The sequence below is a fragment of the Anas acuta genome, chromosome W (assembly GCF_963932015.1).
Source record: "Anas acuta chromosome W, bAnaAcu1.1, whole genome shotgun sequence".
Classification (NCBI taxonomy): Eukaryota; Metazoa; Chordata; class Aves; order Anseriformes; family Anatidae; genus Anas; species Anas acuta.
In genome coordinates this window covers 1,764,559-1,787,365 of record NC_089016.1, presented here as the reverse complement: position 1 = coordinate 1,787,365, position 22,807 = coordinate 1,764,559, and the positions used below count along the sequence as shown (strand labels likewise).

Below are 22,807 nucleotides of genomic sequence, written 5' to 3'. Positions count from 1 at the left end.
CAGAGGCCAGGAACGGCACCCAGGCTGCTGCCCATGTGAAGGACACAATCAGACTGATTTACTCTTCCAGCTTTAATTAAACAGAGTCATTTGCCCTGGCTATGCAGGGCCAGCAGCAACATTCTGCAAGTCGATCCCATAGAGGTATTGGTGTCTTAATTCGACTTCTCAGTTTTAGGATGGTGTGAGCTGCTGTAATGCACACTGATGGATCGACATCCTTCACGACAAGTTGGAGGGCTGCAACAGGAAGAAATAGAGCAGAGATGAAACCCACATGTAATACACAATAAATGTTTGTTCATTGTCTTTTGTATTATAAAAACAAGGAGTTCTGTTTGAGGAGCAGGGGTTGCGAAAGTTCCCTGCTGAAGTAAGGAGCTGTATAACGCTTGTCTAGACACTATGAAAATTCCCTTGCTTAATGTAACAAAAAAGAGAAGCCCCTCCCCTTCTCTCCTTCTGCATCTCAGTTGCCTCTTTTGTTCAAAGACACTGCTGCAAAGCTCATGGAACCATCTCCTGGTAAGTTGCTAAACTAGTGTATCAACATCCTGCCTTCCTGTCTCACGCTGGGCCAACGTGACCAAATAAAACAAGAAGTTGAACCACAACGCCGAGGAAGACTACGCCCTTCATCTTCACGACCGCCAGAGGGACAGAGACGACCCCCCAGCAACAGTGCGCGCAGTCGCAGAATATACCAGGATGTGCTGCGTAATCCCGGAATTACCAAGATATAAAAAGGGACCCTGGCGGGGGTGAGGTGCGCACCGTTGGTGGAGCCGAGACTCCACGGCCGCCCAGCGCTGTTTTGCTTGCTGTTGCTTACTCAATAAATTCCTTTCTCTGGTTAATACAATGCTCTCTGAAAAATTATAGGCGGCAACTTATAACACCACGGACCTTCAGAGACCTCCTGGCATGCCTCCAGGCCATGCCAGCCCCACCTGTCTCCTTCCCTGGCCAGGGGGAGCAACTGGGACAAAGGGATCAGCTGGAAGCTGCTGCTCAGGAGCACCCCACATGTCTCCCCCATTTCCCTGGAGCATGGGAAGGCATGGCTGCACACTGTGCAGGCTCTGACCCCTGTCCACTGGGCGCAGCACCCCCAGCACCGCCTGCACTCACCTTGGATGAGCTCATTCAGCTTCTCCTCACTCCGAATGCCAGCAGAGCCGACAGCAAACCCTAGGCACAGTGCTATGGTCAGAGCCGGCTTCCCAGCACAGCCCCATGTCCAGCCAGCCTGGCTGCGTCCCCTCCAGCTCCCCGCCAAGGATGGAGCCTAAGGGGGGGCTTGAGCGAGGCACACACCAGGCCCATCTGCATGGGCAGGGGGCTGAGGGAGGCACAGGGCTCCTGGGGGTACAATCAGGGGCTTCAGGGCCCACAGGACTGGGCCTGGCTGCCAGGGCAGGGCCCAGACAGGGAAGCAGGGCCTTGGCTTACCGATGAATTTGACAGCCATCTTTCGCAAGCTGGTCTGATCATCCTCCAGGTATGTCAGGCTCTGCTGCAGGTATCCTTCCACCCTGCTCCTCTTCTGCTTGAGCTGGAGAAAGCACAAGGGCACAGAGCTCACAGACCCTCCCCAGCCAGCCGGACAACTCCCTCCTGCCAGCACCCCCCTTCCCCTTTCCCCCAGGCCATCCCCAGCTCCCAGCCAGGAGCTCTGTGGGGCTGAGGTTTGGAAAGAGTTAGGAGACCGTTCTGTCCCGCTGCCAAGGCCCAGATGGGCTAGGGTCTCCTCCCGCATCCTGGGGGTGGGGAAGGCAGAGGGGCCTGCAGAGGAGCCCTTGGGGCTCTGTGCTGGAGGGAACGGAGCCACGATGCAGCTGCAGGCGGGGGACTCTGGGCTGGAGCAGCCTGGGCATGTCAGACAGGCTTGTCCATATGGGGCCTGGGGCTGTGTGGTTCTCCTTACCAAGTACCCCCCAATCTTAGAGATGTCCTCAGTCTGAGCCAGCTGCTCAAGCTGTTTCCACTTCAGGAACTTTGCACAAGCAAGTAGGGCTTCTGCAGAGGCCTGTGGAGAAGCAGAGGCAGGGAGATGGCACCGCACACACATACCTAAAGTGTCTGATTGCCTGCTGCCCTGGCCCCCCCATGCCCGGAATACCCCTCTGGTGTCAGCACACCCAGTGCCCATGTCAATGGCCAGGTCTGAAATCTGTACCTTGGCCACACTCTCAGTGTTGTCATGCATCCGGAAAAGCAGTGGAATAATGGCCCTGTGCACCGTCTTCTTCATTTCTCCTTTTTTCCACCACAGCACAGACTCCATCAAGTCTTTGAAGAGGAGCACGGAGCATTCTCGCACCTCACTGGACACCTGTTAGGGAGGGCAAAAGGAGGATTTCGCCAGCTGCCAGCCTCCCCCTGTCCATGGGGAGCAAGGGCCGTAGGGTGGCTGATGTGAAGGGTGAAGCCTTGTGTTTGGAACAAAGGAGCTAAAGGCCTGCACAAGGCAAAGCAACAGGTTTCCTGCACGGGGTGCCTGTGTCTCAGAGTGCAGTCCCAGCTGGCCCACTTTTGCTAGTAGCTGCACCAGTTATGTCAAAGCAAAGCTCTACTGGGAACGGGCTGAGGAGGAGACATAGCTGGCCTTTGATAATTCCTCTGGGGCATTCTAAGGCTACTCAGCCTTCATCTTCCTGCCCCCAGAACAGAAGCCCTTGGCTGTCCAGAACTCTCAACTCGACAGGGAGAAGTCCTGCTGCACTGCAGAGCCCAGAAGACAGCCCACCATAACCCAGAGGAGCAGAGAGAGGAGAAGGCCCTGCCCGAGTGCTGCCCACAGGCCTGGCACGAAGGGCAATGCCATTGCAGGGTGCCCATCTGCGGGGCTCAGTCACCAACAGCAGTCTTACATCGTTAAAAAGAGGCAGGAGTCTCCCAGCCAGTGCCAGAGCGATGGGGCTGGCCTCCTTCTTCTCCAGATGACGAATCACATTTTTGAAGATAGTCAGGGCCTTCATGGTAATGTGCGTGTTGTCATACTGCAGTGTATTCATCACGTCCGGCAGCAGGACCAACAATTTTCCTCTCTGTACAGAACGACACCATTTGCTTTTAGTCAAGAGGGGAAGGGCCATCCTGGCCAAAATAATCTGATTACGGAGCACCAGACTCCTGCCCTGTTTCCTGGTAGCACAGACTGTGTTGTGGGGACAGAAGGGCACAGGGAAGGGACTTCAAGAGAGCAAAGATCCTGTATCCCCTGCTGAGTCACCCTCTTTGCCACCTGCTTCCAGGGAACCCATTGGGAAAGCTTCTGGAAAGCTCAGCTGGCAGCCACCAGGCCCCACCACAACCCACCACACCACAACCCACCCCACCTCCTGCCTCCCAGCCAAGGCCAAGCCATGGCGTTGCCTCCTGCCCCAGCACCAGGTTGCCAAAAGGTTCACTTGGCAATATCTCACTCACCATCTCAGGTCTTGCTGACATGATGTCGAGGGCTCTGAGCATCATCCAGAGTATTGGCAGGCTTTGAAGCCTCAGACACATGCTAAGCGTCTCAGGGACACATAAATACACTAGTAGCTGATCCGTGGGGTTCATCATCTGAAACGAACACAGCCATGAGAAATGGGCAGAGCCTACGGGCTGCGCCCTGCAGCTCCTGGCTCCCCTGGCAGCTCAGGGCAGGGCATGAGGGACACGCAGCCCTTCCTGGAGCAGCCATGCCTGCGGAGGAGTGTGTGGCTCCTGTGTGCCCTGCGCCTGGCAACACAGAGCATCCTTTCTTTGCCTGCTCCTCCTTCCATCTGGCCATCCGCAGCCTCTTGGTCTCACACCTCTGAGGAGCGACTGACCAGCACCATCTGGCACAAAGCAGGCACTGGAAGCAGGTGGCTACAGGTGCTACTAGTCCCTGGCCTCACAGCTTGCTCAGCCCGTGCAGAGGCCATGGCTCTGCCCCAGCCCCAGACATTGTCCTGACTCTGCCCCAGTCATTGCCAGGAGCCGGGGGAAAGACAGCACTGCCAGGAAAGGGGCAGGCTTCATGTCTGAGCACACGGACCCCGCATGGCTGGTGGAGGGGGGCTGGTGCTGGCCCTAAGGGGCTGTGTCCTTGTGTCCTGGAAGAGGTGACAGGCTGGAGAAGATGGGATGGGGAGAGGACTGTGCCTGTTTTCCTGGAGGAGCACACATAGCCCCAAAGGGGAACAAGGTGTGTTGTCTGGTTACTCACAGTAAAGTGAATGATGCTTAAGTCCGCGGCGCTGACTGCAAAGAAGCTGCACACTTCGTTGTCCTGGAGAACATTCCGTAGCTCCTGCAAGATCTTCTCTGAAGTCACTGGAAGGGAAAGCATCGCCTTCCAGATGTCCAGCGTAGTGCTGCAAGCCCAGAACACACTGTTGGCAGGGCTGCCCTGGTCACAGCGCCATGACCCAGACCAACCCCGCAGGCCCCGGGCTGTCCTGCAGCCCTGGACCTCGCCACCCCGTGCTTAGGGAGCCCTGGGGGACCAGGCTGGGCAAGCAGGAGGGGCCTGAGGTGGTGCTCCCTGTGGGGCAGGAGGGAGTGTGATGGGGTCTCTGGGCTGCCTTGGTCTGGTCTGGATGCTGAGACCCTGGCTGCCCCAACAGGGCTGGCGAGCACCGTGCGATGGAGGGGCCCACTCCACTGGGAGGATGCGCACCATGCGATGGAGGGGCCAGAGATTCTCCAGGTCCTTCTCCCCACATAGAAAAAGCCCCCAGGGCTTCTGGGGCTGGTACCTGTCAAGTGTCGGGAGGTCTGTCAAGATGCTTAGGAGCACTTCCCTAGGAAACTGGTTGGCCATTGTGGAAAGTACTGAGAAGAGTTTCTGGTGGTCTGAATCTCTGCAGTTGCTCAGGCTTTCATGGATGAACCTCAGAATCTTTGGCACCTGGAGGAGATGTGGGAGAGAATGTAGCTGCCACTGGACTGCAGCCAGTTGCCCAGGGACCACTGAAACTGCTGCCCAAGAGCTGGGAATTCGAGGCAGGATGAGTGAGGGATGAAAGGGCTCAAGGGCAGGGCAATCCAGCCACAGGCTGCTTACATCCATCAGCCAGGTGGCAGGGTCTTCAACTGCTATGTCCACCATGAATTCGGCCCAAAAATGCTCATCATCTTCGGTGCTGTAGCTACTCATTATGTCAAGAGTCTTGAGGATGATGGCTGTCCTCTGAGAAGGCTGGAGGTATTGTCCAAATGGCTATGGAAAGAAGGAAGGAAGATATGACACATTCAGTCAGGGGAAAGGAGGAACAAAGACCCTTCAGGGCAGAGCCGTGCTCATGGTCCCCATGAGAATCCATGAGAAGGGAAAGGGAGATGGCCTGGCTGGTGGGTGCCTGGCTCCTTACCTCTTTCCTGCAACAGTTGTACAGGAAAGCAAACAGATTCCAGATCCTCTCCGCGGCGTTTACCTGCACAGCTCTGCTTGAAGAAGTGGTAAATTCCAGTAGCAGCTGTGGGAAGAAAAACTTCTGGTCTGCTCTGGGAGCTGACAACTGCTCCAGCAGAACTGCCTGGACTCACGCTGTCCATCATGGAATTCCTCAGAGCTGGAGCAACGCCCTGTTCACACTGGGAAGGAAAGCACAGGGGACCAGGAAAGCAGAGCGATGGCAGCTCCAGATGCTGCCAGTGTGGTGCACAAGGGCAGGGCTCAAATTCTCTCAAATCCACCACTGCTTTGGTGCAAGGAGAGCTCTGCGGGCAGAGGAGGCCCAGGAGTGCTGCGGGGAAGCTGTGCTGTGACACAGGAAGGACGTGTGGAGGGCAAGGGATGTTGACAGCAGCCAGGGGACACCGGGGCCCTAGAAGAGCTTGGTGGACAGACCCTGGCTCCCCTGAGTGTGCTGGGCACAGGCCTGGCAGGCGCTATGGTCTGTGTGCATGGCACAGGGGGCACTCTTCACTACTATATGTCACCTCACTCTAGGGTGAGGAACAGCCACTGTAAAGCTGATGCTGTGCAAACTGCAGACCTTCAAGATGCTCTGCAACTTATCACCGAGGCTGGAGGCCGGAGGTCTGATCAGCAATGTTCTCAGCATGACATCCATCTTTTGCAGGATCTGTAAGAAGGACAAAGTGTTGTGGCAAGGGTGAGAGGGAAGGGGTGGAGGGAAGCAGTCCGAGACCTGCCTCATCAGGGATCTTCAGTTGTTTCTAAGCAGGAGGAAACTCCATGCAGTGCAGGGGAATGGGGGCTCTTGTGGCTCAGCAGCACATACCGTCATGGTGAACCAAGCGTCCAGATCCTCAGTTCTCAGAAGAAAGAAGACGCTGCTAACGCATGCAGCTACGAGAGACAACATTTCACCCTCCAGTACAGTCTCCACTGTGCTGTAGAGAGAGAGACATTGTCAGTGGGAACGGTGCCTCTACAACAAAGGGAGATGGACACAGTCCTCCAGTGGAAGCGTGGCCATGGGGGTTGACAAGCCCCATGACTGGTGATAACATTGGACTTTTAACGATGAGGCTATGAGGAACGTAAAGAGTTCAGAAGGAACAAAGAAGGGTCATTCAGGAGACGCCTTGCTGGCTCAGACTGCCTGTTCTCCAGCCATTAAGACATGGAAGTTGCTTGGTGTTTGCTGTTGCTGGGCCAAGTTGTTGATCAATGAATAATTAGTAGAAAATACTTCTGTAGAGCAAATGGTATAAAAAGGGAGCCTGTCCTCAATGTCAAGGGAGTGGAAGTTATGCCCTCAATAAAGAAGTTACTGATCCCTTAAAGAACCTTGGTGTCCGTGTGGTCATTATGCCACATCCTCCCATGGGCAGGACTTTGTGGGAGGGATGGGGAGCCCAGCTGGGGGATGTATCCTCTTCTGCAAGGCTGGCCTGGGCCAGAGGACAGTCCTGACACCTCCTGCTTTGGGGCAAAGGCTGAGATGAGTCAGGAAGCTGCAAGGTTCCCTCTTCCCTCTGGACAAGTCCCGAGCATGGAAAAGCAAAGGCCTGCCCGGATGGAGGATGTGTGCTTGCCAGGGTCAGGGTCACCTGGCTCGTGCCCTGGGGTTGTGCTAGCCAAGCCACGGATGGGGTTGGGCACATACCTCAAGGCAGAAGTAGCAAGGAAGGCTTCCTCCCACAAGTCTGTGCACGGGTAATCAATAGGCTTCTCTTCCAACAGCGCCTGGAGAGCACAAATTAGATGGAACCTGGCAGCCACAGGCACACAGCGCCAGCAGAGCCAGCACTGTTGGCAGGGTTGGCAGAGTCCTGGTATCCCCAGCCAAAAGTGCCCCCCTGCACCTTGCAGTGCTGAGGTCCCAGCAGCACCCGAGATCCCACTCGGGGTAGCTGGGTGTCCATGTATGTTTGCTCCCAAACACCCCTGCCCAATGCCCAGGGAGCCTCGCCACCTTCCCCAGCCCGCCAGACGTCCCCTCACCTGGATGTTCGCTGTCAGCTTATTTTCACGGCAGAAGGTGTCCAGGCCCTCTAACAAGCCCTTCTCTTGTGCGGTTGTGAACACAGTGACGATGTTCCTCAGGAACTTCATCTTCTGCACGTCATCCTGGCAGCCACAGAGATACCAAGAGGGAGCGTGAGGGGGGAGCCACAGCCAGCAGGACCGCAGCACTGTGGGGTGCGGAGCTGTGCGGGACGCCTGGAGGGCAGCAGCTCTGCCCAGCCAGCAGCCCTCCAGCAGCCTGGCAGCAGAGCCGGGGCATGGCCAGGACATGCAGGCACAGCCGCCATGGAAAGGGTTGCTCTTACCCTTTCTGGGTTTTTGACGAAGGCCTTGATGAAGTCCACAGCTTCCTCTTCCTCTTCGTACACAGGTAGCCAGCTAGCATCTAAGACAGAAGGAGAGCAAGGATTACTGTAGAGGGGCTTCAGGATGAAGCAAGGGAAGGGGGCACTGGCTTCAAGCAGGGGGCACGGCTGGCCCCAGCCCTGCCCACCCCAGCGTAGACCCTCACTCACCAGACTGCAGCGGCTCCACCTCGCACACCACAAAGGGCTCCAATACAGAGCTGCTCTCCTGGGACCTCTCACTCGCTTCCCAGGCCACCCTGGGGCGGCTGGGGGGTCTCTCCTCCATTGCGAGTGATGAGAGAGTCAGGAGGGCGCAGGCTCGGGACAGCCACAGGCAGTGCGGAAAGACGTGGGCTGCACTTGGGGGCACCTCACCAGTCCCACTCGCTCCTGTCCTATCCCCTCACTGTCCTGACGGACACTGGAGGGGCCGTTGTGCCAGCACCGGCTATTGCCAGATGACACTGGCCTGTGTCACAAAGGGTCCTCCTGTGATGTCATGCCCCCGGCTGGGTGATGCTGGCTCAGGGCCCTCCCTTGTTCTCAGCTCTTCTCAGGGCTGCTCTTGCATGCAGGCCCAGGAAATGGCTCCATAAATTTTAATATTGTCTTGCAGTTGATGCTATTTTTTTAGGAGCCAAGGAAAATGGGAGAAGTTAATGCACGCTCAAGGGTTTTACATCTTACTGCGATCAAAAGATCCAAGCTGATTGCGGGCTGAGTAGTGATCATATCATGACATGCATTCAACCGAAATCTAAAGAGAGGACCGAGCTTCATTATCTCCCCTATATGAAAAATGAATCAACTGATTCACAAATATCGTTCTCTTTAGAGCCATTTAAAAAGAAAAAAAATACGTATATTTCATTTGTAAAAATATTTGCAGTAAAGATCTGTATACTTAAATAATTCTATTTCATGAGGACATAAACCTTTAGTTCTGTGGAAACCCAAATAAATGTTTATGAACTGCTACACTTCAAACAGGACTTCACTTTGGTAGGGCCTTGTCCTCACTCTGCTCCTCTGGAATCTTGTGGGATGTCTTCTGGGCTCAGCAGTCTGGAAGGACTTAACTCTGTCACACTGATAGATCTGGGTGCTCCAAGAGCCCTGTGCTGGGGACGAGCACAGCCCCTGACTAAAGCATGTGCCACCAAGAATTGCTTGCAGATCATTGAGGGTTCCCTCTTCTGACAGTGACCTGCAGGACCAGGCATCCTCCCCCTGTGCTGAATATCCTGGTTTTGGCTAGGCTAGAGTTAATTTTCCTCCTAGTAGCTGCTATAGTGCTGTGTTTGGGATTTAGGATGAGAATAATATTAATAGCACACTGGTGTTTTAATTGTCACAGAGCAGTGCTTACACCAAGCCAAGGACTTTGCAGCTTCGCACTCTGTCCTGCCAGCAGGCAGGCTGGGGGTGCAGCAGGAGCTGGGAGGGGACAGACCCAGGACAGCTGACCCAAAGTGGCCAAAGGGGTATTCCATACTATCTGGGGTTATGCTAAACGATATATAGGGGTGGCTAGCCGGGGTGGGTGGACTGGGTGCTCAGGGATAGGCTGGGCATCGGTCAGTGGGTGGTGAGCAATTGCATTGTGCATCACTTGTTTCGTATACATTATTATTATTATTACTATTATTATCATTATCATTATTATTCTGTCCTAATAAACTGACTCTATCTCAACCCACAGGCTATATTTTCCTGATTTTTTTCCCCATCCCAAAGAGGGAGGGGAGAGGGTGAGCGAATGGCTGTGTGGTGTTTAGCTGCCAACCAGGTTAAACCATGACACAGCTTGATGGCTGAAATCTTTTCACATATCTCATAGCTCACTCTGGTATAGAAATCATGTGGTTAATCTCTTCTTCTTCATCCTCCTGCTACCTTTATAGCCCAGATTTAGAGTAGCCTGCTTCATCTTCTTCCTCCTTTCTTGTCTGGGTAGGAGTTTCCTTCCATTAAAAAACAAACAAAAAAAAAAATCAAAAAAAAACCAACAACAACAAAAAAGTCTGACTATCACATCCATTATTTTCTCATGCATATAGGAGCAACTGATAGTGGCACGGGTTGGTTTTCTGGTTCAGCCATGGGGCCCACCACAGGGTGTGGAGGGGTTGCAGTTTTTGTCACAGATGTTGGAGTGTCTGTAGGGCCTGTGGTAAGAGGTGGAGAGTGTGCATGGTCTGTCACAGGGTTGGAGCGGCTGCTGGGTCTGTTACTAGAGTTGGAGTGTCTGTAGGGACTGTCACAGGTTTTGAAGTTTCTGTAGGGGCTGTCACGAGGGCTGGTGTAACTGTGGGGCCCATGTCAGGAGTTGCTGTGGCTGCAGGGCCTGTCACAGGAGTTATTGTGTCTGCAGGGCCTGTCACAGGGGTTGGAGTGGCCTCATGGACTATCACAGGAGTTGGAGTGCCTGCAGGATATCTCACAGGGACTGGAGTGACTGCAGGGGCTGTGACAGTAAGTTGGAGTGTCTGCAGGGTGTGTAATAGGTGTTGAAGTGGCTGCAGGGTTCATCTTTGTGGATGTAGGGCCTTTCAGAGGAGTTGGAATAGCTGCAGGGCCCCTTGCAGGTGTTTGAGGGGCTGTAGGGCTTGTCACGGGAGTTGGAGTAGCCACAGGGACTATCACAGGTGTTGGAGAGGCTGCAGGGCCAGTCACAGGTGCTGGAGTGGCTGCAGGATCTCTCACAGGTTTTGGAGTGGTGTTGATTGAGACTTGGTAAACATAGGCCAAGACCAAGCATGTTCCAGCGATTTGTGTCTCTTTGGAAATGCCGGGGTGATGACACACCTTTTTCAAGCATTTCAACAGTTTTTTTTAGGATTCTGCGCTTGCCTAGGGGAGAAGTTCCAAAGCACTGGAGGTGACCACAGCTCTAGGTGCCTGCCCATATTCTCCCACACTTCCTGCTATTCCTAACTCTCTTGCCTGGGGACAGATCCCTTAATGACATTCTTAAGCACTTGTTTAAACAAAAGCTGAAACACATTCACTTGACATCACAATATGAACATGCTGGTTTGACCATCCCAAGTATATTCAAAGCTTTGCAGAGCTATTGTCAGTAGCCTGGAGGAGAAGGAGGAGGTGAAGGAGAAGGAGGGAGTGAAGAAGTGATGCCCATTGTTGTTCCCTTCCCACCACTGCCCACCCCGATTGACACCCTGAGGAAAAAAGGTCAAGAGTGTAATTCTGAATAGCTTCCGATATATGGTTCCCAAGGTATGGAGGTGATGGCAATGCCCGGTACAAGTATGAGATTAGTCTCATGACCAATAATTGTATCCTATTATAAGTCAGTGTTATCCAATACAGCAAAAGAATAACCTTAAACCCGCACCCAGAAATGGTAAACAACATGACAGGGAACACATACATTTAATAATGTGCTATACAACACTATTCTGAAAACAAGCACAACAGACCCAAGATCAAAAAAATTAACATTGTGATAAGCAACTCTTAAATTGATGTAATGCTGATAACAATTTTCTTTTAACATGCTCTGTCATCTTGTGAGGAATGTTTTAACAATTCCAATTCGTGTCCATAAATTTGTGTCCATAAAGAATAATTCTGTTTGAATCCTGTCTGCCTCTGGGCCCTGCACTGGCAATTTAATTCTTGAACCACAGATGCAGTGTGCCCCAGTCTCCCCCTCATTCCAGTCAATTTATCACATCTTCAGAAAACACTCCTTAAATTTATGAACCTGTTTGCTTTTGTTATTCCTGACTTCTAGTTCTAACAGTTACAGGTTTTTTTCTGTCTTCTTCGAGATTGATTTAACACTGCTATAGATGTTATGTAGATGACTGTAAATAGCTGGGAAAGAATGTTTTAATTGCTCGTGAGTCGTCAATCTGTTTGGGAGTTTCAGAACAACTGATAATAACTGGTGACTGCTGGTGACTGTTATGAGATACTATGTGGATCCTTGGTATCTGGCCAGGGGGGGCCAAGAGATTAAGAGGAAGAAAAAAGAAGCTGAAGGACGGTTGGGAGACAAGACCTGTGGAGAGTGTACAGAGAGTGTTCCATAAACTTGGAATAGTGCCGAGTAAGTACAAAGGGTGAGAGGAAGACTACGAGCCTTCAGCATGAAAGACCCCTAGAGACCCCCAGAGGAGACTGATGCGCATGCTCCAGTAGGAGGAACTGGACCCCGGAAGCTAATTATAATAATCTATTTTTTTAGAAGTAGTAATGAATATGTATTAGTCCAGGTGCATAAAAATCAGCTGCTTGATGTAACTGGTGTGCGTCCTGGTGGAGCAGAGACTCCCGGTGCACCCAGCGCTGTTTGCTTACCTCTATTCCTTTATATTCTTTTAATAAATCCTATTTTTTTATTTAATCCTAATTTGAATCCTGAGCCATTTATAACACTGGGGACACTGAGTAGCAGCAGCCTCTTCTCTCTTGGGATGCTGGATTCAGTATGACATATTTTCTGCTGACATCCTCAACAGTGCCCGGGGACAGGAAATAGGCCTGGAAATACATGAAATTCCACCTAGAAAAATGCCTTTTTTATGTGAGGGATACCAAAGACTGGATCAAGTTTCCCTAAGAGGTGATGGAGTCTCCATCAGTGGAGATACCCAAAAGCCAACTGGAAATGGGCCTGGGCTACCTGTTTTGGATGTCCATGCTTGAGTAGGGGGGTGGACTAGATGATCTTTGGAGGTCCCTTCCAGGCTCAGTGAATGTGGGACTCTGCAATGCCTGGCAGTGCTTGGAGAACTTTTCTGCAGTATCTCCAAACCAGATGGACAGCTGGTGCCCATGGAGCAGAGCCTTCCTTTGAGGATGGACTCATTCACTGTGTAAACCCGAGGACAACGTGGAGCAGGGATTACAAATGCCAGCAATGCCTCAACCCACAGCAGTGTTCCCTACTCCTGCCTCCACTCCCCAGCCCCTTTTCTCCTCGAGGATTTGAGTTGGAAGAGACCTCTGGAGGATTCTAGTACCGAGATCTGCTCTGAGCAGGGAGAGCTTTAACATTAGGTCAGGTCACTAAGTGTTTTCCCCATTGCAGTTTGGAAAACCATACTTATGGTGGTGCTAACCAGTTCTGATTCAGTGGTGACACAAGAGGACAGAATGGACGAGAAGGATGACCAGCACCAAAAGGGCCATGTCCTGTTGCTGGCAGTGTCTGTGGGTTCAAGAAAGCGTCAGACCTGACTCAAAGGCTGCACAGAGGGATTGTCTGATGGTGAAGAACAGAGCAACCCCAAGGGCCAGCAGGGCTTTTTCTCCACGTTCCAGCTGCGTTCTTTATCCCACAACCACTCCTGTAACTGAAGAGAAGTTATGAGAAGCCAGAGCTGAGGCAAATGCCCATCGGATGGATCCTTTATTTAGTCTGTTATAGAGAAAGCTTAACTGTACATGCATTCAAAGTCATTGGGTTAGAAAAACAGGTAGAAGTGGGATAAAAGGAAAAGAAAAAACAAACAAACAAACAAACAAAAACAGGACTGATATTGCCAAGAAAGAAACACAACTTTGAAATCTATGTGAACAAAGATGTTCCTGTTTTGTCCTGGTCTGTGCTGGGTGTGACATAGAATCCTTAAGGTTGGAAAAGACCTCCAGGATCATCTGGTCCAACCATCAACAGGAGCAATACGGGTACCTTAGCGATGCTGAGGCCTTGCACACTGCAATAGCTTCCTCAGTGCCTCCTTGAGCTCCTTGTTCCTCATGGAGTAGATGAGGGGGTTCACAGCTGGGGGCACGACCGAGTACAGGAATGACACCACCAGGTTTAGAGCTGGGGAGGAGATGGAGGGGGCCTTCAGGTAGGCAAACATGCTTGTACTGACAAACAGGGAGACCACGGCCAGGTGAGGGAGGCACGTGGAGAAAGCTTTGTACCAGCCCTGCTCAGAGGGCATCCTCAGCACAGCCCTGAGGATCTGCACGTAGGACAGCACGATGAAAACAAAACAGCCAGTACCTACACAGAAACTAAATGTGATGAGCCCAGCTTCCCTTAGGTAGGCATCTGAGCAGGAGAGCTTGAGGACGTGGGGGATTTCACAGAAGAACTGGTCCAGGACATTGCCGTGGCAGAGGGGCAGGGAAAATGTATTGACTGTGTGCAGGAGAGCAGTGAGAAAGCCATTGCCCCAGGCAGCTGCTGCCATCTGGGCACAAGCTCTGCTGCCCAGGAGGCTCCCGTAGTGCAGGGGCTTGCAGATGGCAACGTAGCGGTCGTAGGCCATGACGGTGAGAACATAAAACTCTGCTGCAATGAAGAAAATAAAGGAAAAGACCTGGGCAGCACAGCCTGCGTAGGAGATGGCCCTGGTGTCCCAGAGGGAGTTGGCCATGGCTTTGGGGAGAATGGTGGAGATGGATCCCAGGTCGAGGAGGGCGAGGTTGAGCAGGAAGAAGTACATGGGGGTGTGCAGGCGGTGGTCGCAGGCTATGACGGTGAGGATGAGGCCGTTGCCCAGGATGGCAGCAAGGTAGATGCCCAGGAAGAGCGCGAAGTGCAGCAGCTGCAGATCCCGCGTGTCTGCGAATGCCAGCAGGAGGAACTGGGTGATGGAGCTGCTGTTGGGCATTTGGTTTCTCTGGGAGTGGGCGAGCTGTGCCAGGAGGAAACAATAACAACAAGTTAAGGAGAGGCTTCTCTGATGAAAACCCGTGGGCAGAGCAGGGCTTGCTCCAGGGAGGGAATGTGCCCTGCAGGGGATGGCAGAGAGGTGTCTGAGCCACCCTCACGCTGCGTTTCTGGGAGCATCTCCCCCTCCGTCCCTGCCTGTGTCTCTGCTCCCTGGAGCTGGCCCTGCCGCGAGCTGTTGCTCCGTCCCTGTGTCTGCTCCCTGCACAGGTTCACAGAGCTCACCGCAAACACTTTGTGCTCGTCTGTGCCCTGCAGACGCCTCCTGGAAGCAGAGGCCCTGCCCAGGGGCATCTCTGTCTGTTCACATCCTTTTCGTCCACAGCAGAGGAACCGTGAGCACCCCCTGACCGATCTCCTATGATTGGAGTATATGCTAGCTTTAAACTGTCCCACCAGGATCCTCATCCACTTGATCCTGCAGACCGAGACTTGTCATGTCAAGGGGTGCGTGGATTTCTCCCCCAGCCAGCTGTCAGCAGCCCTCCATGCCCCAGTGGTTCTGAGCGCTCTTTTCGTGCCTTTCTCCTCTTGGGGTGTGCAGGAAAATCCTCCTTGCAGTGCAGCAAGAGCTCGGCTGTGCCAGCTGCCGTGCCGGTTTCTCCTGCAATGGGCTCTAAGTTGGATTCCACATGCAGAAAGCTTTTAATGGTTTCTGTCTCCCATCTCCTCACCACGTGCAGGCAGTGCGCCCAGCCCTGCTGTGCCTTGCAGAGGAGCTGCTCCTGGGCAGAGCTGTCTGTCTGCAGACCCGGCCTCCTTTCCTTTGCTCCTCTGGGCTCCCTTGAGATGTCCGCAGGGCGCCTGGGGAGGCTCCTTGGAAACAGAATGAAGGAATCACACGTGTTCCCTCCCTCAGCTGGGGAAAGAGACTGCTTTCCAACAGCGTTAGGGCTTGCATCACTCACATAGTTTCATTCGAGTCGTCTTGCCTTCCCCTCCTGCACAGGGCACCCAGAAAGTGGCAGCAGAGACCACCTCGACCTGTGGGGAGGGAAGGCATTCAGCTCCATCAGTTGAGGCATCTCCTCCTAGGTTTGCAGTCCTGATGCTGGAATGGGACTCAGCCTGTGTGAGGTCCTTGGCTCAGCTCCCTGACATGCAAAAATCCTCTGGAGGGCAGGGCAGCATCTTAGGCCATCAGTTTTCAGTATCGATCAGATTTTAAGTATGCAGCAGATTTCTTTTGGCCAACCTACAAAGAGTAGCTGATGTCCATCCACTTGTAGGACAAGTGATCCTGTCCATTTTGTTGTGATGTTGTGTAGCCCAGGCCAGTTTTCAGCTGACCATATGGAGTCACTCCCAACACGGAGATACAAGTTTCTCTGGTTCCCCACCAGCTGCATTTGCTAGATAACCTCTGACTGCAGTGACGGTGCTCTCATAAACATCCTGACCCAGCTCAGGGCAGTTACTCAGTTAACTGGACAAATCCAGGCCGTATGAGATGCAGGAGGTGAGATGCCAGTGCTCCCACACAGAGCTCCGTGTGGCTCGCAGGGGCAGCAGCGGTCCCGTGCACAAAATCCTTCTCCACTCACGTGTGGCAGAACACAGCCAACCTTTTTCACCTCTACTGCTCCCAGTTCCCTTTAGGAAATGCAGATGTGCAGCGTGCCCTTAAACAAAAGGTTCTGGGAACACAGTGTCTCCATTCAAAGAGTGGGGAGGAAACTCATTTTTGGTCACGGCTAGATGACTTTATGCTTCCATACAAGGGAAGTGCCAAAGAGTCGTCATATTGCTGGTCCGTGTCCTTGGGCTACGAAACCAGTCACAGGAATGTACAGCCAACCCTCACATTTTTGAAAATGAACACCTCTTCCATACTTATTCCATCAAGGACAATTTATTTAGTTATTTATGGTTTAGGTTTGCTTAAAATCCTTATTCAGGCGTTGATTCTGTTGCCCACCCAGAGGTGGCTACTGCCGCCAGGATCCCGAGGAGCAGTCGAAACTCAATGTGTGATATGGAAATGTGATTTGGGACTTTCAGGAGTCTTTCTGGAGCAGGAGCGGGGGGGCAGGCAAAGGATGGCAAGGCATCTCAGCAGAAACAAGAGTTTTTTCTCCACTGACTAGAGAAGGAAACCGGGGCAATTGCACCCAAGGTGTCCAATGCTAGAGGAGATCCCTCTCATCCCTGCCTTCACCTACAGCAGTGCTGCATGTCATTTACCCTGCAGGGAATGAAAAAGGAGAGCGTCTGAATGTTTGAGACTCTGCTTGAAGATCTTCCTAATAGGCAGATATGTTGAGATTAATGCTGAATTGGCTAATCAAAATAGAGCATTTTATTCACTTGGCCGCTTTGCTTCCCTGTTTCCCGACCGGTGGCTGTGCGAAGAGTGGATATGGACAGAGTCCAGGGCATGGAGCGCCTGTGCTTGACCCAAAAAGGTGTTTTCTGTTCTGTTTCTGTGCTGGGCTTGAGGGTAGGGATGAACACTGCCCAGAATGTCTGCCAGAAAAAGTCTTGCTGTCTCAGCATATTCAGACTCTGTTAGAAGACTCTCAGGATCAAGGTACATTGGAGACTGCTGATATCATGTAATCTGTAGGAAGAAGAACAAAGAAATCTTTGGAAATAAAGAAGGAAGAAGAAATCTGCTCTTACCATTATGAATACAGAAATCTTTTCACTGTTCCTCTTCTCCCGAAACCTCTTCAGCTAACCTTCAAGGAGCTGAAGACTTAAGGAAGATGATGCACAGAGACTCACCTTGTTTGGAAGTTTGCATGACAACGAGCCCTGAGCTGCCAAGTTCCTGACCTGCAGCTACTGAAAGCTTGAGCAAGCCTCTGAAGTAGCAGCAGTCAGGAGCCAACCTCCTTGTTTCTGAGGGTGTTTGCAGGGCCCCCCGGAAGAGGCCATGGAGAGATGAGCCACACATGGTGGCTGTCCCTGCGGGCTTTCTGCCAGATTTCAGGAACTACCCCTGATCCCTCCATATTGAGTTATTTGGCTTGTTCTCCAGCGCTCATGGGTGATGTTCCTCCCATGGACACTTACAGGCTGAAATTGCTCAAGAAACCCCTGAGTGATCCCCACGCACTGCCGGCTGTTCTCCTCCAGAGCCCTGCCTGCAGGCACAGAGGCCCAAGAGAGGACTGAGGCAAAGAAACCATGGCAAACCTCATCAATGTCTGCTCCTCCTATTGCCAAGTCCATCAGCACACCGAGATTATTCTTTACTTTTACTGTTAGAGTTGGAGTTGGAGTTAGTGTTAGAGTTGGAGTTAAGAGTTAGAATTGGAGTTAGAGTTGGAATTAGAGTTGGAGTTTGAGATTGAGTTTGAGTTAGTGTTAGGAAAAAAGAAGAGCAGGAGAGAGAAAGAAGAAAGAGGAAGCCTAGGAGAGGCAGTCAAGGGGCTGTGGAACGGACTCCGTGAATGTCCTTGGCAGGGCTCTGAAACAGGCAAACGTTTATTTCTGGTAAGTCCTCGATAATGTGACAACATCTGATGATGGTTTTTGAACATCATTTTGAACATTTTCATCACATCTGTGGAGGAAACCCAGCTGGGGCTAGAGTTAACAAAATCAGCTTTCATGTCTGGATTCGGATGCCTGCACGAAAATGGCCAGTGCCACCAGGATGCCCTGAGGTAGCTGTAGCACCTGGGGGGGACAAGTGACACGGGACTTAGGGGAGACCTTCTGGAGCACAAGCTGGGAGGCATGGACTAAGTCTGGGTGCTTCAGGGGCTGTGCAGGGTCTTCCTACAGCATCTCGCATCCTTTTGGTGCCACTGTGAGGTCCCTTCAGACCCAGAAACTGACTGGGTCCCTGCCAGGAGACCGATCTCAGAAGTCGTGGAAATCTTCCGAGTGCTGCCCAGGACAGGAGGACACATGGGCAGGTCTGGAGGGGCTTGGAGAAGGGAAATGTGAGAACATGGGAGAGAAGGGTTCTTTGCCAAGGGAGAGCAAAGACTTTTGGGAGGTGTAAAAGGCATTCGGGACACCTTGTTACTGCTGCAGCACTGACTGGGAAAGCATTCGTGTTAGGGACTAACCCTGAGTCAAGTTTGCCCTAAGCCTGGCCCTAAATGTCACGACTGGGCCCGACAGGAGCCCAATACTCTAATCCCCAGCACTTCCACCCGTACCGGGAAGCCAAGATCCAGTCCCTTAGAGCCTCACCTTTGCTTCTACCCTCTTGCTCACCCTAATCCCTAGCCCTTCTCCCCAGCATGAAAATTTCCAGGAGGCTGGCTGGGATCTGTGCATTTCGGCTCACATTTGCCAGTGTTCCTGGCAGTCCAGCAGCAGGTGTGTGGCTGGCACGGTGGCTGTGGGATCTCCTTTGCCTGAGCACCTGATAAGCACATAGAGGAAGAAGGCCTAGGCACGGGTGGTCGTGTCCCTTGCACGTGAGCACAGGACTGCAGAGCTGGAGGCACACGGCTTGGCCGTGTCTGTCCAAGGAGCTCCAAGGCCAGCAGTAGGCCCAGAGCTTGGACGATGATGGTGAGGCAGCTTCTGCCTGCTCTCGTGATACACCACAGGAAGCCTGATGAGTTGGGATGCCCGCTCGAGGGGTGAGATTTCCGAGATGGGGAAGCTTTGCTTGGCAGTAGAAAACAGGAGGAAGAAGCTAGAGTCAGCTCTGAAGGTTGGGAGTGGGAATGAGGAAGAAAGAAAGGTCCCTCAAAGGACGTTTGGAAGTCTGGGCTCAGCCGGTGCCAGTGTCTTTCAAGGAGCAGTCAGTGAGAGCCCAGAGATATTTCTGAAGGTACGGCAATGCCCTGGTGAGAGCAGGGTGGGGATCACAGGGAGATGGATGTGCCCTTGCCTACCTGCAGTCATGGCCTCCAGCTCAGCTGCTCTAACAAGTCCACGGGGAAGCTTTGTCTTTAATGGCCTTCAGTGAGGCCAATTTAAGGCTCCGAGCAACTTTGGTGTTGGCTTCTAACTTTAGCTCCTCCAGAGATTTCTTCAGATTTCTCCCAGTGTCTGAGGTAGCCGAGCACCAAACGCCCCACAGGGTCATTCAAATACAGAAATTCTTAACACGCCACGTCTGTTCCAACAAGGTTCTTCAAGCCTTCAGGCTTCTCCACTGAAATCAGCAGCCACATTTCACCGCTCCTTAGCTCCAGATCCCAGCTGCTTTCCTCAGAGAACTGGCTGCACACAGGCACAGAAGGGTTTTCCTATTTTAAAGCCAACAACAGAGAAACACAAGACAGTTTACCAAACACTAAAACACTCCTCAGCTGTATGGCTCCATTGGGGTTCACCTACCCAAAAAGCGTTCCTCTTCAGGGAGTGTTGTGTACTGCTAGGTAGGGAATTATACATCTTCCTCTTAGTTAACGTAACATCAAACAAATCAAAAAGACGAGGAGCTGGATACGGACAGACAGACAGAGTGCTGAAAAGTTCTGGAGTCACCATCCCTGGGGATTGTTAAGGCAATGTTGGACGTGGTGCTCAGGGACAGGGTTTAGTGGGTGACATTGGTGGTAGGGCGATGGTTGGCCCGGATGATCTTGGAGGTCTTTTCCAACCTTTCAGATTCTGTGATTCTACAAGTGGCTGAGACAAACCCCATCAGCTTGCAGGAAGATAGACAAAGTGCTATTTGTTGTGCTACAGTGGCAGAAGACAGACATTCAGGATCGTGCCTGGGAATACTCAAGGAGATGGAATCCACTTTGTTTGTGAGCTAAGACCAAATGCTCTGAGCAGAGCGAAGGCCACATTAGTCATTTCCCAATAAAATAAGTAAATGATCTGGGCTAGGTGCTGGCTCAAGGTGCCAGAAAAAAAAAAAAAAATGGGGGGGGGGACTCTGCTGTGGGCACAGGAGAAACCAGTCCTGTCCTACAGCAATCGGTAATGAGGGACATGGTGGGATCTCAGATTAAATCCACTCGTGTTATCCAAGACCTCTTTAGAATTTTCCTTCCCAGCTCACCCAAGTGCAGAACAGGGCTGTGGGGATTTTATTTGGGGGCATTTTCTTCTAGCCCCCAGCCATGCCTGAGGAAGTTGCAGATGGCCACATTGAGCCATCCATGGCTTTAGCACCAAGGTGTCTTCTGCGTGGAGCTCCTAGATAACACAGAGATATCATGGGAGAGTTCCCCCCTCTAGAGGGACGCCTGCAGCCCTGTGGGAACCCTGGAAGCAAGAATCTGAAGCAGAGATGAGTGCAGGTTTATGCTGAGGTTCATCACCCACCTACTCAAATTTCCGTCTAATGCTTCCTGTTATTCTTTGCATCCCTTGCCAAGCTCAGTTCCATCCATGCCTTGGCTTTCCTGATCCCATCCCTGCACATCCATACCGCATCCCTGTCCCCTTCCTCGGCCTCATGTCCCTGCTTCCAGGGGATCTCAGCTACTAGGTCTTTAACTAGCTGGAAGTTTGCTCTTCGGAAGTTCAGGGTCCTGACTTTGCTCTTTGCCAGGCCCATATACCTCGAGATCACAAACGCAGCCAGGGCACGGTCACTGCAGCCCAGACTGCCTCTAGTCTTGACCTCTTTATTGAGCTCTTCTGTGTTGTTGAGCACCAGGTCAATAACACTTCTCCTCTGGGTGGGTTGTCTAGTACCAGGACCAGGGTGCAAGTGTGACGCTTCTTGTAGTTGAAGCAAGAATGCCTCATCCACTGGCTCCCCTTGATCAGGCGGCCTGTAGTAGACCCCAACCACAAGCTGTCACTTCTTGGTGCGGTCTGTAACTCTCACCCACAAACTCTCAACTTGTGCATGGCTGTTTCTCAGCGGCAACTCTTCATGATCAATTTTTTCTCTAATGTAGAGGGTGATGCTACCTCCCTTCCTTCTCTGTCTATCCCTTCTGAAGAGTTTGCAGCCCTCTGTCCCAGTGTTCCGATAATGTGATCCATCCCACCACATTTCAATGACAGCAATCAGGTCATATTTGTCTAACTGCACCATGGTTTCCAATTCCTCTTGCTAGTTTCCCATGCTGCGTTCATTGATATAGAGGCATTTCTAGATATATAGTTGCTGGGCAACTGGTCGTATCGTATTTCTAGAACCCTTCCCAATTGTACTGGGACAGTTGACAAGGATTTCCCTACCGTTACTCAGAGAGATAGTGTTCTCAGGTATGCTTTCTTCACTCAGAGTAGAGTCCACTAGAAGCCGCTGAACACTCACTTGTCCTTCAAAGATGAATGTGAGGTGACATGTATTTGACCAGTTAATAGGCCATTAGGAGGAGAAGTGTGGGAAGGCTGTGATGATGTCAGTTGTGGCTAATAAGTAATAAGCTGCCACAAAGTGCAGCTTGGAGGTAATTCCCTTCTGCCCAGCAATGGCAATCCAAATAGTATTTCATATGGTGGAACTCTCACATCTTTGCTTGGTGCTGTTTGAATTCGTAGAAGCACCAAAGGTAAACATTTTGTCCAGGGAAGTCGAGTTTCCAGAACTAATTTAGTTAATTGTTTTTGTTTGTTTGTTTGTTTATTATTATCTGATTCATTCGCTCCACTCTTCCAGAAGATGAAGGATGCCAAGGAGTGTGAAATTCCCAGTTAATCTCCAGAGTCTGCATTAGCCCTTGTAATACCTGTGATGTGAAGTGACTTCCTTGATCAGAGTCAATATTTTCAACAGTTCCATACCTGGGAATTATTTGTTTGAGCATTACTTTAGTTACTGTGTTCACAGTAGCAGATACTGAAGGGAAAGATTCCACTAAAACTAATAAGTATTTAAATCTGCCTATTTTAGGGAGTTCTGTAAAATCCACCTGTATACTCTGGAAGGGTTGAATTACTGGTTCTCTCCCCCTTTAGACTGACTGCAGATAATTTTCCTATTTACCTTCTGACATACTGCACAACTCCTGCATACTTGTGTGGCCAGAGTAAATATTCCCACAGATACATTTTTTTGTATCTTTTGTACCTTGGGCAGTGACTGGATTTTTTTTTTTTTTTTTTTTTCTGGTGCCCTTTTTTGTGCACTCTTGCAATTTCAGTAGGTAATAATAAATTGTCTGGGACTTGCTTTACAAGCTCTCCATGGACCAGTTCCTTCCTCTTACTATTGATCAACCCACGTTCCTCCCATTTTACCAAATGTATGAACCACCCCGTAAGTATATTTTGAATCAGGATAGGTTATTACCTTTTTCCTTTTAAGAAGTGTGAATGCCTGATTCAAAGCATACAATTCACAAGTTTGGGCTGACCAGTTATTGGGTAATCGGCCCATCTGTTTTACTTCTCCACTTAATCCATCAATTATAGCACATCCATAATATCTCTTTCCCTGTACCACCTTTGAAGATTCATCAAAAAAACAGAATATCTCCTTCCTCAAGGAGAACATCTTGTAAATCAGGTCTCATTTTAGTCTGATAATAAATTAAATCCAGGCAGTTA

At 51.4% G+C, this 22,807-nt stretch overlaps 2 protein-coding genes across 2 annotated transcripts; both read right to left on the bottom strand.

Moving 5' to 3' along the window:
• On the bottom strand, window positions 1–9,449 carry LOC137847470 (uncharacterized). The gene is made up of 17 exons (XM_068665740.1): window positions 7,933–9,449; window positions 7,723–7,802; window positions 7,394–7,519; window positions 7,056–7,135; window positions 6,225–6,336; window positions 5,976–6,065; window positions 5,349–5,453; window positions 5,042–5,197; window positions 4,734–4,885; window positions 4,031–4,349; window positions 3,433–3,570; window positions 2,874–3,050; window positions 2,180–2,335; window positions 1,928–2,029; window positions 1,453–1,555; window positions 1,132–1,191; window positions 1–240 (listed from the first exon to the last, which is right to left on the bottom strand). Exons 1-17 carry the CDS (start codon window positions 8,048–8,050, stop codon window positions 77–79), a joined length of 2,238 nt encoding a protein of 745 aa, XP_068521841.1. The 5' UTR covers window positions 8,051–9,449; the 3' UTR covers window positions 1–76.
• Window positions 9,450–13,430: 3,981 nt separating this feature from the next.
• Window positions 13,431–15,959, bottom strand: LOC137847469 (olfactory receptor 14C36-like). Its single transcript, XM_068665739.1, has one exon. It carries the CDS (start codon window positions 14,364–14,366, stop codon window positions 13,431–13,433), a length of 936 nt encoding a protein of 311 aa, XP_068521840.1. The 5' UTR covers window positions 14,367–15,959.
• Window positions 15,960–22,807: the final 6,848 nt, after the last annotated feature.

Bases quoted from the DNA above. Each gene is read 5' to 3' on its own strand.
- LOC137847470 (XM_068665740.1), bottom strand. From the start codon at position 8,050: ATGGAGGAGAGACCCCCCAGCCGCCCCAGGGTGGCCTGGGAAGCGAGT. The intron at 7,520-7,722 runs GTAAGAGCAACC...TGTGGCTGCCAG, and splicing joins TCGTCAAAAACCCAGAAAGG to GATGACGTGCAGAAGATGAA. The intron at 241-1,131 runs GTGAGTGCAGGC...TTCCTGTTGCAG, and splicing joins GCTGAATGAGCTCATCCAAG to CCCTCCAACTTGTCGTGAAG.
- LOC137847469 (XM_068665739.1), bottom strand. From the start codon at position 14,366: ATGCCCAACAGCAGCTCCATCACCCAGTTCCTCCTGCTGGCATTCGCA.